The sequence below is a fragment of the Bombus affinis genome, chromosome 13 (assembly GCF_024516045.1).
Source record: "Bombus affinis isolate iyBomAffi1 chromosome 13, iyBomAffi1.2, whole genome shotgun sequence".
NCBI classification, from domain to species: domain Eukaryota; kingdom Metazoa; phylum Arthropoda; class Insecta; order Hymenoptera; family Apidae; genus Bombus; species Bombus affinis.
Window position 1 is genome coordinate 8,035,029 of NC_066356.1, and position 17,805 is coordinate 8,052,833.

At 37.7% G+C, this 17,805-nt stretch overlaps 2 protein-coding genes across 6 annotated transcripts in view; both read right to left on the bottom strand.

Annotated features, from left to right (window-relative positions):
- Positions 1-17,805, bottom strand: part of LOC126922897 (chloride channel protein 2) — a 34,723-nt gene that overhangs the window by 14,437 nt on the left and 2,481 nt on the right. The window contains exons 1-2 of one of the 3 annotated variants that reach the window (XM_050735828.1): positions 288-1,932; positions 20-107 (exon numbers count right to left, since the gene is read on the bottom strand). The exons of 1 other annotated variant lie outside the window; for it this stretch is intronic. In XM_050735828.1, coding sequence (XP_050591785.1) covers positions 20-107; positions 288-436 — 237 coding nt within the window. In that variant the 5' untranslated portion in view covers positions 437-1,932. Of the gene's footprint in view, positions 1-19; positions 108-287; positions 1,933-17,805 lie in introns of those variants that run through there. One more of the 3 variants, XM_050735829.1, reaches the window with a different exon arrangement.
- LOC126922929 (uncharacterized oxidoreductase YjmC-like) lies at positions 5,647-17,800 on the bottom strand. Of its 3 annotated transcripts, none has more exons than XM_050735894.1 (3): positions 10,289-17,800; positions 9,529-10,213; positions 5,647-8,034 (listed from the first exon to the last, which is right to left on the bottom strand). In XM_050735894.1, exons 2-3 carry the CDS (start codon positions 9,868-9,870, stop codon positions 7,186-7,188), a joined length of 1,191 nt encoding a protein of 396 aa, XP_050591851.1. In that variant the 5' UTR covers positions 9,871-10,213; positions 10,289-17,800; the 3' UTR covers positions 5,647-7,185. The 3 variants fall into 3 exon arrangements, with proteins under 3 accessions (XP_050591851.1, XP_050591852.1, XP_050591850.1); XM_050735895.1 differs by having other exon boundaries at positions 9,529-10,209; positions 10,282-17,800; XM_050735893.1 differs by having other exon boundaries at positions 9,529-17,800.

Sequence of the window (17,805 nt, forward strand, 5' to 3'; positions counted from 1 at the left end):
AGTCAGGGAGATCGCTTACAATCGTATTAATGTAATCGAAGGGATCGAAATCCTGCTGCTCCTCGTCCGCATTTGGCGGAGGACACGGATAAAAAGCTTGCGAGGGTCTAACAAAAAGAAAATAAAATATTCCAAATTAGAGAACACGAAAGAAGAAGGGATCCCATAGCGAGGAGAGGTAGGCGAATTATATTTGAAATCTGCTCGAACTCTATGTATATACGTGGATTTTCAATGTCCGCGCAGTTTCACGAAAACAGTCGAAGGAAAGATAAACGGCTGGATACCTGTGCGGCCTGTTTCGGCGATTTTCTCGTAATTTCGCCATCAGCCTGGTAAATTCCTCCCATTCTTTGTCCACTTCCTCTTCGCTACCGTCTGGATGATAATGAAGGGTCTCCTCCCGGAGCTCCTTCTTCGTTGCCTGATTCGCCATCGTTTATACGTTCCTTCGGAACTCGACGACTAATCTGACCGAGAAAGAGGTTACAATTGTCTTTTGTCGCGAGTCGATAATGGTATCGGTTGCAATAAATTTCCTGTCACTCAGAGCGCTGCTCCGAGCTTGAAATTCCTCGAGCCAGAGGCATTACGTAATCGCGTGGAAACCGTGAAAATCATTCTCGAGAATGACAGATATGATCCACGGAATTTATCGAAATGACGAACAGGAAAGTCGGGTAGCTTTCAAGAGAACTATGGACCGATAGATAACCGAGAATATTCACGCCGAGGAATCATCGTAGCCTGGTCGAAGGTATACATCGGAGTCGAGACACGGAGAAAATGTAGATTCGTCGGCTTTCCGTGTACACGCTCGATCGCATCTGTCGTCCATAGAGGATTCTTCGTTCTGTTAGTGAAGTTGTTTCGCGCGTGCAGAATGCAAAATTGACTGGAAAGGGCAGAAACGTTTTCCTCCAAGGAGCGACTTTCTCGAATCGTCTCCAGAGAGTCCGTGTGACACTGACACTGACACTACGCGGGCGGAAGCAAAAATTGGCAAAAAGAAGCGTTTAAAGCAATTGAATCCGTAGGCCGAACCGTCGCACACGAAGCCAATGAGTCACACTGACAATGAGAAGAGAGAACCAGCGTGCGGGCCTCAGATGGGAGGGCCTAAGCTGGTCCAATTTACTGACTCATTAGCCTCGCTCGGACTGTTGTCGACGTCGTTGTCGCGCTACGCTCGCGATTTTCCCCCGCGATATATCGGCGCTGTCTATTGTCGCGGACACCTCTGCGGCATCGCAGCGGGGACACTCGCGATCGCCATTTTTCTTCCACGCCTCGAAACAAATCTTTACGTAAGAATTTTATTCGACTGACAACTAGACGGATCCTATCGTGCAATTCTTCTACTTGTAAAACCTCCCAACGTGCCGATTGACATATCGAATATCGTCAGATTTTTGTACTTCCACAAAAGATGTATCGTTTCAGGAGATAAAAGATGAAAGATTCGAGGTACAGGTATGTGGCTTGATTACAAAGTATTGATTTTTGCACGTTTCACAAAAGTTTGGAATTTCAATAAGAGCGAAGATTTAGGTCACCGAAGCACTGGCACGACGATTAAAGCGTTTTTCGTATCAGAGAGAGAAAGAGAGAAAGGGAGAAAGAGAGAGAGAGAGAGAGAAAGAGAAACGAAAGCTTCGAAGTCTTATCGGTTGTATTTCTAGTGGCGACTGTACGGTGGCCATACACGGGCAATTGGCCACTTCCCTCGACGAGGGCTCGTAGGAAGCTGCCTTCAAAGTCACCAGTTATCATTGATCAAAATTACCGCGTAATTTGATGAATGACTGTCTTATCCTATGCCGGCACCAAGCTCCGATCGATGACTCTCTCTCTCTTCTGCTTTATACAGACTGTTTTCGGTTCTATGCACCACTTTCACGATATTTATTTTTATTTAAAAGACAAGCTATTTTCATTCGCTGATCGTTAAGAAACCTTTCATTCGTATTATTCTACTTCAATATTAAAGTTAAAATTAAGAAGGCAATCTTCGTAGATTTGAATGAAATGAACACGTACCTTTCGCTACGAAAGTCGAGCTTTTACCAGACGAGATTTTCGATGGATACAGATGGACGATGAACGGAGTACCGTGGCAAATTGTTCGTATTTATCGCTCGGGCTACGTTACTTGCTTATGAGCACATCGAGCCGTAAATTCGCGTGTTTATCCCGAAAAGCAAAGAGATAGCAGATAATGGACCGGAAAGGATTGCCGACTCGGTAAATTTGTCTAGACGAAGGAGTGCGTCAACACCAGAGTAGCAATTATTGAACTTCGAGTGAAACAGAAGATTTACTATTTGATATTCAACGACCGGTAAACATTATCATTAACTGAACGATCAACTACCTTACCCTTTATCAAATGGTATTTGGTCACAAGAGCATCCAGAACGAAAGTAAAATGTAAAAATGTACGCGTACCTTAATTTTTCTTCGCATCGCACCAAAATAGGCTGTTTGCGTTTCGTTTTATGAGCTCGATCCGCGGATTTTACGAATTCTCGAGAATAAGAAGCAGTGAATCTCGGTATCTTATTTTTAGAAATGAAGAATAACCGGACAACAGCTGCGCCAGGCGTAGTGCAGTTTCAATATTCCATCGAAGGAAGATGAATTATCACATTACTGTCAAATCAAACGTGAATCACGTAAGACTTTCGTAAAAAACGAGGTGCTAAAGTATTAATGAAACATCGAGCAACAGGCAATCGTACGGATAAACTTTCCAATCTAGAACATTCGGTTGTTGATTTATTATAGGATAAAGGCATCTATCGATGCCCTTTGTTATTGCAAAATTATCACATAAAGAAATTTTAGAAGATTCAGTGATAATTAATTCTATTCGTAAATGAATATAATAAGAAATTTGAAACTTCGTTATGAAAGAAATTAGTCCTCGTTCATCGTAACGCCTATTTAACAAAAAAAACCAAAGGAAGTTAAAATATCTTCTTTTCGTAGCATTGTTATTTATACAACAATGGGAACTAGTTTGAAAAAACGATAAATTAATGTAATCTGTGCTAAACAATAACCATCTGAACGTCTATAAATAAAAATGTATGCATAATATATGTGTAATTACTGAGGATGAATAATGAACGAAGTCATTTAGGAAACCACTTGTACCAAGTAGCATGAATTCTTTTTAACAATGTAATATTCTTAATGCATTTCTTTGCCTTATACAATGTGCATAAATGATTTAACATATTAATAACACAGCATATTTGTTGTTCAGGGCAGCTTTGTGTGAACAAATACACAAAATATAGATAAATAAACAGAAAACATGAATAAACAATAAGAAGAAAATGTCTGGATTTTAACTTTGTTATAAGCAGAAATGAATTTCAATGGAACGCGTTAATAGTTCGGTTACTTGTAAAGCAACCATTTTCATCCTACAAAGAACAAACGTAGTCCATTAAGTCGAGCCACAACCGCTCGTAATTTTTCTCAAGACATTTTTATACCTCTTCGTGAAAATTATTTCCCTGTTTTGCGTAATTCCCTCCCCGTTTTGTTCCTCTATGGACCAATGGCTATTGTCCGATTTTTCGTTAGTATGAAAGGAACGTTCCGTTCTTACGAAATTCATTGTCGGAATAATTAGATAATTTACCCATTAGGAAACCTCGTGGCCTTTGGAACATAGAAATTGGCTTAATACCATGTATTTAACACTAAATTTGAACGATCTTATCTACAATGCTAGAAAAACAGAAAAAAAAGAAACAGATATATGCTTTAAATCACTAGAAATAATACAGTTTCTTTATTATTCTTCCAAAGAAAATAATCTGCCATAATTTAAACACTTATTTTTCTTCTTGAGAACCGAAGTTCGCGAATAATTGTAACATTCTTCTTATCAAGTATTGTTACTAAAGAATGATGTATTATAATAAAGACGAGATAAAAAAACACTTATTCCGTTTCAATGTCAAAAATAATTATGCTTATTAAAATAAATAGCCTTCATTGATTCTTTAACATAACACGAGCAAAGTTTTCCAATAAAAATATCGAAAATTCAAGGTTCGCGGTAGATTCGCAGAAGATTAGTCGATCCATCGTGTCAGGAGAGGTCTTGACAACTGTCACCACGGATGTCCCATGGGTTCACGACCCCATGCCGGCATATTAGAGCACTGAATTAGTTAATGCCAGTCACATGGCCGAGCAACGAGAATTACCTTCTCGTGATGCTTCAACAGTGCATACGATTGCATTTTGGACAAGATCGTTTGTCCAATCATCGTCCCTTCCTTCCTGTTTAGCTGGCCCTTGTTTGACGAATCATACTTGTTTACATAGTCAATCCCTTGCGATAATCTTTAACCCAGAGAACTTTCAACGTTATTTGCTTCACGAACGCCAATGATCAGGCTTTTAAAACGAAGAAGAGAAATCGAACGCAATGATTTTCTCGACTCTAGAAAATAAGTCCCAGGATAAAATGCATATACGTTTATGCGGGTAGCATGATCGAACATAGGCAACACCGCTTAATCTAATAAGGTAAGTCTAATTAACAATTCCTTGGACAGTGAGAAAGATTAAACAGCCAGCCTGGTAATGTATCCGCACTTCTATTTGCTGAGAAAAAAGGTATCGCCGGCATATGACTCACCTATACCAGATTTATGACTTTTATCTCGTATTTTCTCCTACTTGTATAATCATACCTCGTGAGCGATGTTTTTTCACACGATTATTGACGTCCAAGGAAAAAAAACCCTTCGTGCATTCGCAAGCGTTATCGTGAAAAATGAATAAGATAACTCGAACACGCTTTTGCGGCCTGCTTGATAACGGTAGCAATAAACAAAGCGTGTCGATAACTTTTGAACCCTTTCTACGTTCAACTGTCGCGTCTTCAGCGTGCAAAACACGTTCCATTTCTTTTCATTATTATCGATGCCAAAGAATAAACCGCTCCCTCGGGCCACGTTAATCTCGGTTTAATGATCTTTCTCCCTCTTCGATTTGACAGTGATCTTGATCCAAGGTACGCGTGGGGACAGCAAAATATGTACATAGAAAGTGCAGTTTACGAACGCGCGCAATGATGAAATTTCTATTCGACATTTCTATGCGAAACCTGAACGCGACGCGCATAAATGATCAATTGACAGGATGGAATACAAATTTCCACGATTATCTCTGGTCAAGGAAATTTTGCCTATCCGATCGAAGGAATCATTGAAATCAATTCAGTTCGTTGTAAATTACGAAAGTAACTGCGAATGAAAATAAGATGCTTATCTTATAGCGAAAAGAGAAAGTATACATATTATCTAAAAAAATGATAGATCAAATGATACGCTTTTCATCAGCGATAATCAGGCTACTGAGGCTTCTGTAAAACTTATCGCCGACAAATGAATTACACTCGTACGTTCTTCTTTTTAATAATAAACCGATGATAACACGGAATCGGAACAGACTCACAGTCTGCGAGTCTTCTCGATAACCCTGTTTGCTCCATCGAGAAACAGAGAGAATCGTTGATCGACCATTTACGAATTCTTATTTTTTAATGACAAATAAAATGAAAAATTGTCAGTGAAATTAGTCCGAGTTGTCTAGAAGAAAAATAAAACGTGCAAATGGTGTTAACCCAATAAGCAGATATTACATAGAAACTTTATTCAGATTGGTCAAGTGACAATAAGAGGGAAAGAAGTGAAATGTAAATCATAATTGTAAACATAGTTACAAATAAAATTGACTTAAATTAGAAAATTTACATGACATTGCCTACATTGTTGAGAGGACCTCAACTTCGTTTGGAGCTTGAAAAGGCATATTCCAAATGAAGTAAAACAGCAAGTTCTTATTAACAAAGTGTGCTCAGAGTATGTACTCAAAGTGAAGTGAATCAATCGACAACGATAAGCGTATAAACTTGAAAAACTATCATCATTGGTAGGTACATTTTATGTTCAACTCAAGTTGCTCGAATCAGGTAGCTGCGCTAATCTGAGCGAAGCGTTAATCGTCAACGCCTTGAGTATCCGTGTCAGCTACATCGATTAGATACATCAAACTTAATTATCTATGATAAAAAATAACAAAGTTAATCTTGGTATCAGGTCTGTCCTTGCGAAATAATTACACAGCCAAGTGTCACTAGTCACGAGACTTTACAACTGTGCAATAACGAATGCTCGCTAAAACTGCGATAGAAGATCGAATTTCTATGATCGCGCTTCTACGACCACGCAAATGCACGTGATTCTCAGATTTCTTACTCTTCGCGCCATCATTATCAGATCTCGACGATGCAAATAATCTTGCGAATCTCTGAGCATCGATCGATCGTTTCTATCTTTTCTGTCCTGATTATGCAAATGCCTCATTTGTCGTGCACCGGTGAATCGATGTCGATAATCGCGCGTTTCGATCAGTAATGAGTACAATCAAGATCCCGCGAGCAAGTCCAAGGCCGTCATTATCATCATCGACCAACGATCAGACCGCAACGACGGTTATGTCATCGCGGGCATCGTTTCCATCAAATCGACGAAACGGACACGCAAGCTCATCTCGTGTAAACATTGTACGAAAAAAGCGTGTTATTAGCCGGTGCTTCGACCCGTTGCACCGATATTAGGGTGATGAATAATTACGTTGCGGAGATATAGCGTAGATAAACAGTGGTCAACTAAAAACATCGATGATCGTGTATATTCGTGTAGTTTCTTTTATAAGTATAAAAGCCGTGTTTACAATATCGTATAAAATATGAGGAATTGCATTTCCTTGAGCTTTGTATATTACATGTGTATGTTAGAAAAATTTAAGTAGATTGCTGTTAAAACATTTATAGATCCTATGTGGAAAAGCATCATTGAAGAGTATTTTGTTGGTTGGATACTTTTCTTCAAACGTAGAGTATACACAATATAATAATATGTAGTAAACATATAAATGTATTGTATGATATGTACTATAGATCGCATTCGCAATGTAATTATCAGATCTATTGCTAATATCAATATACACATAGCAACAACGATACGAAATAATGATCTAAAAATTAATAGATATAGATACATAAGAAAAGTTTAACCTCAATACGTAATTTCCTAAGAACCTTCAGGTACCTAAATACCAAACAGAAAATAGACAAAACTAATTTCCTGATTAACCATTCTTGGGAATAAGCTTCAGAGGCTCGACTCCCATAACTTTCGCGAATTCTTTACACGCCTGTATTTGATTGGGATGATACGTAATACCACCCTCTTTATCCACGCGTTCCATAGCTGCCCTCTCCAGGTCTCCAGGTATCAAAACAGGTTTGTCTTCGGCGGGAGCCAAATTTCTCAACTGTTTCAACAACTGACCTAATCTCTCCTTCGATCCACAACCAAAAGCTTCCGGATTTATGGCCATGAAACACTGCCCAAGATTAGCAATTTTTTCTTTGGTCTTCCACTGTCTGATGTTAGGACCAAACTCGCTTCCAGACAGAATTCCGCAAAGTATCTCGACCATCAAAGCTAGTCCATAGCCTTTGTAGCCGCTAGTGTGTTCCTCTCCACCAACAGGCAGTAAAAGAGAAGTTTTGTACGCTTCTTCGGCGTTTGTGGTAACTTTCCCATCGGACCCAAGCGCCCAGCCTTGGGGAATGGATTCGTTCTTCCTGATAGCTAGCTCGATTTTGCCTAGAGCAACGGCTGTCGTGGCCATATCCAACACGAACTCATCATTGTTCGACGCTCCCATTCCCAAAGATATCGGATTCGTGCCTAAACCCGCACACTTGCTACGGGTTGGCGCCATCAGAGGACTCGTATTGGTGCAGGAGAAGCCCACGAGACCTTGGTCGATTGCCATTTTCGTGTAGTAACCACAGATGCCGTAATGATTCGAGCCACAAGTCGACACCATCCCGATACCGAACTTCTTCGCCTTCTTTATGACCAGTTCCATGCAAAATTTACCGATCACCTGGCCCAAACCGTTGTTTCCGTTGACCAACGCTATCGCCTGGAAATAGTTCCATCGAACTTTGCGGTGAAGTCACATCTTGGTTTCTTAAATGAAACAGCACGGGATTTTGAAATAAGAACGCGAAGCAAGCGCCGGTTTACTCGACGTCGTTTCAATGGATTTCGACACTCTCAAAGACCAAAGTGATCGACCCTACTTTTCAATTTCTCTATTGGGTTGACAACTAAGTGATTGCGGATTTTGTCATTAGGTTGTAATAACAGAATCCGCAATCACTTAGTTGCCAACCCAATATTTTTATTAGGTAGATGATATAATTAATGTTCGATACTCAGTCAGCAAACAAGTAATTTACTTCCATAAATTTATTTACCACGAGAAACTGGTACGAATAACAAAATGTATTTAAAAATTATTTGTAATATCATTTTTCCCTGTTCTTCAATTTATAGAACAGTGTAGTTTCTAAGTTCGTTTATAGAGTCTAAGAATGTTGTCGAGGTGAAAAGATCTCGTATCTATTCAAATGGAATTAAGGAATTCTAATACCCACGAGATAAGAGTACGTAACGAATTATCTACTTTGTTTTCTAACGAGATCTTTATTGTAATAGGATAGAGTTTGGTTCTGTGTCGTGTGTTCGCTGAAGTTGTTTGCTTAGAAGGCTTTAAGCAATGGTGCGCAAATCGGAAATTACATTTTTAATTATCGTCAGCAGCAACGTGTACATATGTTCGTAACGTTGCATAAAATGCTCTCTGTCATATTTTTACACGGGAAATGTAAAGTTTCCACTGGTAACGACTGACAAGTAAACCGGTAAAAGCCGGATTTTCAGCCATAAGCGCGTTTGGTATCGTAAGTTTGAGTATTTCCAGCAGCGAGACTATGCTTTGGCTATGCGAAGATTCTTCAATTATAATCGTATACATTTATTTTTGCTTTTAATGAGAAATGACGTAGTTGAAATTGTTTGTAACCGCTGAGAGGACGCAAGATGAATTGAATAAATCATTTCCAAGTATTGTTAACACATGAATGACAACCGTGTATAATAATAATTTCTCGAAATTATCCAGTCTCCGCATCTTCGTCAGAATTTTAATGATGCGTAATGCAACGTATCCGTGCACTGTAATCTCACTGACGTACGTTCACCTCGTGACAACTGTGTATCCAGTTGATTAAACGAACAATTAAACCGCGTCACGTTTAATCTCAGTGAATCTTAAGACTAATCACGATGTAAAAGAACCAAGGTGTAGGAGTTTCGATGCTGTTCGATTATCACGCTTAACGTTGCTATACTTGACATCTTTGCATCTAACATTGAGGCTTTCGGAAGAGAGTCGCAACTTGAAAACATTCTTTTGCGATGTTTCCGACGTGACTCTCGTCCGCAAGTTTCAAACAGTGGCAGACGCGGCAGTGTTAAGTATAACACTGCACAGTGTAGCAACGTTAAGTGTGAAACCAAGGTATATCAACCGCGGCATCGTCTCGTCGCTGGAAAGTAGGTTTCGCCGTACCTGAAAATCCGTAAGGATCTCTGGCTTCGCAGTAGGATTGGTCATTCCGTCCTTAATATCCTGCACGTACATTTGCATTCTGTTCATTCCATGGCTAAAATGACCACGGTAATCGGCGGTCATCAAATGATGGCCAACGATACAACCATCCTCGAGCGATGTTCCAGCCTTACACATGCACTCAGATACGAATCTAATCACCTCCTCTTTAGGGACCACCATGGGTACGTCACATTGACCGGAGGCTAACCTTGTCCACATCCAACCAGATTTCATCGAAGTTCTCAACAACTTTAACGCATCCCACGAAACACTCAGAAGGCTTCTGTGCATGTTCGACATTATTTTTTTCCGTTGGGCGACTTATCAATCACGATGGACCAATTGAATCAAGCCTTCCTTTATTTATCTTTTTTATTAGCAATCCTACTGTGTCGTTGATTTGAAAAATGTATACAAAGCCACATACGTAAATCAAACGATAAACCGTGAAAATATCATCGAGCTAGGTTATCGGTTCTTTTTTTAGATTTCTTTCTTAATCTTAAAACCTCGTTATTACGAGCAACTTAAAGTTGTTTTAGACAGGATTGAGTTTTTATAATATCCTTTTGTATTCTTCGTAAATCGAATTTAATTCGATGAATTCTTTTACAAATTGTCCTATCCTCTTCTTCTTCTCTAGCTGCGCAGAATTTAAATTTACCGCTTCCCAAACTTTTCATCTAATCTACTCCTTACCTCCACGTTTACCACTTACCACGTTTTGTTACATCAGTGTTAACTTATATCAAGAATTCTTCGAATGTTTGCGATTGATGTACTTGCTGATTCACAGGAAAGATCTTCTCTAAAACGCTCGAACTTGACGAGACAAGTTTTTTAACTATCGATCGTGCACGTGTGCAACTTTATGATCTATGGATCACACGGCAACCTTCACGAATCAATGTTATACGTTGTACTACCTTTCCAACTTTGTTATTTGTGTCACGTGTAGTTACCTATTGGCTAGACTGGCTGACGTCGGGAGGCGGGAACATTTAAATTACTAGAAAACACCGCTTTACATAAAATTTCTTGCAGTTCCCTTTCAGTTGAATTCACAACTTACAGAATATTTTTATAATGTCCCTGCGTCACGAAATATCGATTGATATCCTCGAGAATTGTATCAGTGTGGTTTCTGAACGCGGAGAATACAATTTTACTATTTCTTTAACCTCTACTTTTTCCTTGTAAACTTTGCCTGTAGAAATATTTCACTCGAAGCGTCAACTTTAATCCTTTAGAAATCATAATTGGAAATTTACATGGTAACGTAACGTTGTGTATTTTATAAAAGAATACTCTATGCATATTTGATCCACTTACTGCCTATTTCATTCTACACGCTATTTCTAGGTTAAAGAAAAGGATGACGTATGTCTATTTTTGCATCGATAAAACTAGCTCTATCTACGATAACGTAACCACATACTACAAAGTACCTAACTTTAAGAAAAAATATTTCAATCCCGCAAACCATTGTACTATACGATATCTATTCAAATATTTTCTTTTCAAACGAAGACCTTCCCTTCGTTATACTAATCCTCTATCCCTGAATCAGATAAATTTTTAAACATCGTTATCTTTATTCCAAAGCAAGACTTATACCTTACACAAACCACAATAAACACTCTATGTACTTAATATTCGGACAATAATTATTAGATTTGGAAGATTCATTTTAATGCAAATTAATATTTTTGAAAATGCAATTAAAAAATTGCTTTATCTATCGAGCATTATACTTTGAATATTTCATATATATATATATATATATCTTCATAATATGTGCGGTCTGTGCAATTTTGCACTTTCAAATTTTCCATAAATGCGCAGAAATCCACAATCTAACAACTATAATCTAGATCGCAATCTCTTCTGCATAAAAATCTCCATTGAGCTCCAAACAAACATCGTTCCAATTACTGCAATCTGTTCGGCGATGGAAAGGCTCTCGTTCCAAAAACGGTGGCAGCTTATCGTTCATTCCTATCAATCCCGTCCAATCAATGACACGTTACACAAAGCCTGTTATCAGCCGCTTAAAAATCAATTACCAATTTTGCTTGAGACATCCGACGCAGTTAACAGGACAAACGTTGAGGCAAGGATCGCGAAGCACATGCGACGGGGTCGTAAAGCGAGTAATTTCACAGATGCGCGCCTAGCAGCGCGAATAAAATGCACGTGACTCGTATACGGTGTGTAGACAGGTTGCAAGGCAAACCGGCTGATCCGGCCGCAGAAAAATCGATAATCGACCCTGCGTTTCCGCGTACATTCTGCGCGCTGCGTAAAACTTATGCAATTCCAGCGTCGAATATTCGGCGCCATCCTACAGATTCGAGCGATATTCGCCTAATTTGACGATACTTGTTTCAACGATACGCGATTTCTTTTGTCGAGACATGCCACGATGGGAATAAGCGGACGACGAAGAAAGAAAAAGGAGCCAAATGATCGCGTGCTACGAGAAGACAACGCCGTGGTGTTGTGCGACGTCCGCTAGCTATCGTTTCGCTTCGCTTCCTGAAAAACCAGTCCTTTATAGAGAAAACTGACGATTCGCGAAAAATTGCAATCGCACATTGGTATTTCGAAACGAGCTTTCGAAATCTTTTGGAATAAAAAAGAAAAGTGGCACAAGTGGTAAAATTTCGAACTTCCTGTTTTACGATATTGAGCTAAATTTCTATTTGAATGTTTCATAATTGTACGAGAAGAAGAGACGGTTCGTGACTAATTGCACTCTTTGCATTTTGGAATGTTACTGGAATTTTTAACAGTGGAGGGGGAAATGAGTATATCATTTAAGGGACTCGGAAGAAATGGTTCAAGAATACGAATCGTTGCAAATAAGAGTTATGTTCGGGCCGAATCCTTATTTTAATCTAAAGTTTCGTCTCAATTGGTAAAATTGGAAATCAAGTTACGTAGTAAGTAAGTAGTGTCTCGATGATCTTCGGTGATCGTATTATTCACAGTATTTTGAAAGCTAATATGTAATTAAATTTAACGAGTGTAATAAATAAATCATATAAAACAGAGAGAAAACAGAGAGAAAACAAACCATAAGACACTGAGTTAATTTGTGAAAACTATGAATAAAAATACAATCTGTATGCTTTCAAACATTAAAAATACCGTACTATACACAGTCATATATTCATTTTATAAATTCATAATTCAAATCATAAAAGCGTAACAAAATCTCCTAGGTAAATACAGACTTTTTTATTTATTAATTTTTAAAAGAAGATTCTTAACTGAACTCCACCTTTGATGAACTCAAAATTGTGGTACGATGCTGACCATTGTAAATGTTCCATAAATTCATAATTACAAATTACATAATTACACATACAAGGAATGTCGAACGGCATCAGATGGAAAAAAGGTGAAATAGGAAAATACATATCCTATAATTTGCAGCCATAAAGTTCATTAGAAACTATCACATATCACCTGCGCATCATTATAGTCGACTGTCAATATTTGCATTCCAGTTATATATGCAAGGTCGTTATATACAAATTTATGTATATAGCATGTACACGAACTGATATACGTAACAACAAATTAGCTATATCGCTTGCAAATTAGGTTGCTAGAATAGAACAAAAATTGTTTCAATAATTTTCTATTCAGCTCAAAGTTACAATGCATGAAAAAATATCAAACATTGCCTAATACGACACACTGAATTGCGTCTAACGAATTGGTCGAGAACGAAATAACAATAAGCACAGAAATACCATGGTAGAAGTTATTGGTTCCTTCGTAGATTTTTTAGGACCAGTTTCTATCTATGTTAAATAGCTAGACCTTCGCTTTATCGTCCGAGAACCTCGATATGACGATTTCTCATCGAGAACTGTTATCGACTTTGTACGTATATCTCATCAAGGACATTCTCTGATAGAAACGTCGAACTAATCACGGCAATAATTAGACTCGTAAATTTTCGTTCGCATAAATTCGTCGTTCAAATGCATCTTGAAAATCTGTTGGGACCAATCAGGTGTTAAGAAGACCTTGACTTCGATCTTCCCGAATGCAATAAAATTTTATGCACTAAAAGCGTTCAACGATCAACTAATCAAAGTAGTATTTTCATGCTGATTTTACTTATTTTTACTTGTTATATTGTTTCAAGTTTTCTCAGCTCAGAAACCGAATTGCCGCATTGCCCATTCATTTCCGTTTTATCTATTTCTACGAAATTGTAAATTTTTATTGTCGATATTTCGCGGAAAAGCCATGATTACTGGCTAGCAGATTTAAGCTTCTTTAATATCATTGTCAGGTTAATAAACCTGTACATAGATTTACTTATCTTTATAGTTAGGCTGAATAGTTTCCCGGCGTAGTGGCGGTAAAACTGTATGCAGATGTAATATTACGAAATTAGATAGAAAAATAAATAAATAACGAACGAATACATTATTCCAAACGAAGGAATAAAGTTAAAGAATTAAAAATTAGGAATAACAAAGTTATGATATTTATACTGAAATGATCGATCATGCGCTGTTTCATTACAGAAATTCTGACGCTATTTCGCAGAATTTGCAGCTCGCGTCGGAATGTTTGACGCGATAAAAGATTGATTTATTACAGATAAACGAATTAGCAGGTCTTGAAGAAGAGAGAAACAAATGTGTAATTAATACAGTTTATCTCACCTTCGAATGTAATTAGAAATCGACAAATCACCATAATAACTTGTTTAAATTATTCGTTAATTAACAATGTAAGTTCCGGTTACGTACATATATATATATTCATATAATTGCGCGTTAATCGAATTTATCCGAATCAGAAATACAGAAAAAAAAGAAGAAAGTGATATGCTTCTTGGTATTGCTCATGTCATCATGGTACAGAAGTATCTCGCCTTGTGTCAACCTTAGCAATTATCGCTGCTTATGATTATCGTGACTTAATACGAAACACTGTTCGAATAATAACTACAGATTGCCTAGAAATATTCAGTTCAGTTACTAATATTTTCTGCGTTACTTGCTTCCGAAAGTTCAGTAATTTTTAGGATTTACAAAAATTCTTTACGAGAAAAATCTCATTTTTATTAGAAACATCTAATGGAATTTTTGAACGCATAAATTATTTTGGAAAAGATCTCTATGCGAAGAACCAAAATAATATGGAAATTGTTTCGATGATATAACACGCGGTTTTATTGGAAAAACGATGCAACACATGCATCAACCTAATATTACAGAAAATGTCGATGATTAAACGAACTAATTTACATTCCAGTAGTCGAAATTATAACGAATATGTTGTGATTATGCTGCATTTTTCTTTCCTTTTCTTCTTTTACTTATCGGTCAAGAATCTACCGGTAAGGTAAATCGCACAGGAATTGCATAATTCAACATCGTTTCGCGCTAACAAATCGAAGTATCGGCAATCGGGAAAAGCGCTGCGATTACATCATGCATATTCGATCGCGTTACTTAACGAGCTCGGTCGCCTAGGAAAAGAGAATACTGCGTTGTTTTTCGACGTATCGGAAAAATAGAAGGAAAAGCGAAGGAATGGCGCGGAATTTCGAGCAAAGCGTTAATCGACGTTAACACGATGCCAATAGTTATACACGATCGTCAGTTGACTTTGAAGAAAACAAGGAAACATACGACGATTAAACCAGTTGTCTTGAAAAAATAAATTTAAATTTCAAATTTTGATTTCATCGAAATTCCTGGAAATCAAGCTATATAAATACTAAATTAAGCAGGAAGCAAAGTATTTTTAATTGAGCAGCAGAAAATATATAAGGGAATATTCGCGCACCATTGAACCAGCCAGTACAAAGATGAAATTACTTAATTGATCGAGTAGTTAATTCACGATGAATGATTTACTACATCGTACCAGCCATCAATGAACTGTAAGGTGAACGTACTCTGAATGAAATACAGAAAATGAAAGAAGAAAAAGAAAGTAACGAATGACGAAATGATTTCAAGTAATTTAAATAATCGCTAATAACTCAAGAAAATGCAAATGGACGATGATAATCAATGAGTTCTCGAGAAAGATCAATTTCCGTGATGTATCGAACAAGAAACTCGCCACTATACGGCTTCAGAAGACGGAGCAGGAGAAAAAGGTACAGGCCTCCTCAACAGAAGGATGTAATTTACCGGTTTTTGTTTCTCCTGTGTGTCTGCCAATAACTGTTACGGTGAGATGACTTTTTGTCTAACCTTTCGGCGGATTGCAGTACCAGCGATCGTGAGACGGTAGTCTATTCACTCTATTTTCAACATACATATTAAAACACCGATTCTACGAATTATGATCATTGAAAAACAGCGACAGCATACAACAAACGAGAGTTTTATTCGCAAGAAAATAAATAGGGAACGGACGACATAAAATTTGTTAATCTATTTTTCTACTCTTTAGGAAGAATGTTAGGAAGTTTATTTTCATGATATTTAATAGGTAATAAATAGGTAGAAACTACAACAGTCTAAAAAAAAAAAAAATGAGTAGAAAATTTTCTTTGCTGCTTCAATTTTGTCAAAAGAGAACCTTACATAATGACAATCGCCCAAAGTTTTTTTTCACGACTATTATTTTCGTAAATGCGTAGACAGCACAAGCAGAGACATCGCAAAATGGTACCTATTTCGTAAAAAAATAAATAAAGAATGGAAAGTACAACATTTTCTTTTCTATTTATATTTCTTTCGAGAAGAAGCTTGCATAATGGCAATCGTCGTGTGTTTCTTTTCGCAATTATTCTTTTCGTGAATAGAAAGACAAGAGAAACGGAAGAGGTCGAGAAAATGGCAAGCTGCCCCGGAATTTTGCAGAGGGTGTTTCGAAAGTGACGCGACCATTCGAGGACGCAGTATCTTCGCGCTTACTATAATACAAGGTCTAAAAATCCATGGCAAAGTTGGCAGACACGACTATTATTATATTGTTGCAAAATCAAGACTGCACGTGAGGGTGAAAAGAGGAGAAAACGTCATTAGTCAGGCGAATCACGCAGTCAAGACGAATTGACTTTAAAATCATGAAGAAATATCGTGATTTTTCTAAGACAGAAACGTACAAGAACATAATTTGTCGCAAGTTCCTAAACGCTGGTTTAATATAGAACCTGGATTGAATCTTTAAAACTTTCTAGAAGTAACTTAATGTTAAAGACTATTAGCTTATTCCGTCAATACTCGTTGAAATGAACGCTAGTCAGTTGAAACTATTTCCACTTCATCTACATACAAAATTCCGATAAGAGATATTAGGTCACACACATTCTAGCCGATTCTTCGTTATAAAATCTACTACAATTTCGATCAACTTAATTTCAATATCTTATCGATATTAATATTATTCTTTTATTTTTTATACACGAGATATCCCATATCTGTTTTAGTTTATCAGATTTCGATTTCGTTTCTCAAAAAATACAATGCGACTCTCATAATACCGAATAGTTCGTAAATAACTAAACTCTGCTAAACGATAAACATCGTTCTACGAGTTTCTAGGAATCCCGTGGAATCGGAACAAACAGGCGAATCCCCTGATAAGAGATAGCTTAAAATTGGATGGAAGAGCATCTATAGGTTTCAGGGTTTCAGGCCGCGGACAAAGATGAATATCGGATCGCGTCTGAAGCATCACGATTCACGACGATCTATGCCATTCTATGCAAACAAGCACTTGCCTGCGACGATTTGATAAATTAACAAAGACCGATCGCTCAGGTGGTGATCAGCTGACAATCAGCTGAGAATGGGTCAACGAGAGAGCGTGGGCACGGTATTCAAAATGCACGCGAGAAAGTAGACGAGCACGTGGTGTCTCTCTGTCCTCGTCTCAGATAGAAATCCCGCTCCCAAGCGAACTATTCGCGGCTAGCAGCGCACCGCAGCCAAGAATAAACATGAAAATAGGTTCGCAACCCTTACTTGGCGTCGCTTTCGCCTAGCCCTCGTCACTATAAATCATATAACGAAAACAATCAACCATATCTATCGTACAATTCATAGCAAATCAAGTTGGTTCGTCATTCGCGTCGAAGATTGATCTATTGCATCCAGTTTTCTCTTAAGAATGAAAAATACCTCACACTGGTCGAACGTTGAAAGAACGAACAAGTGTTAAGAATTTAAGAAACAAAATAGTACGCACGATAAATGGAGATAGTCTGAGGAGTAAAATTGACGGAAGATGAACTTA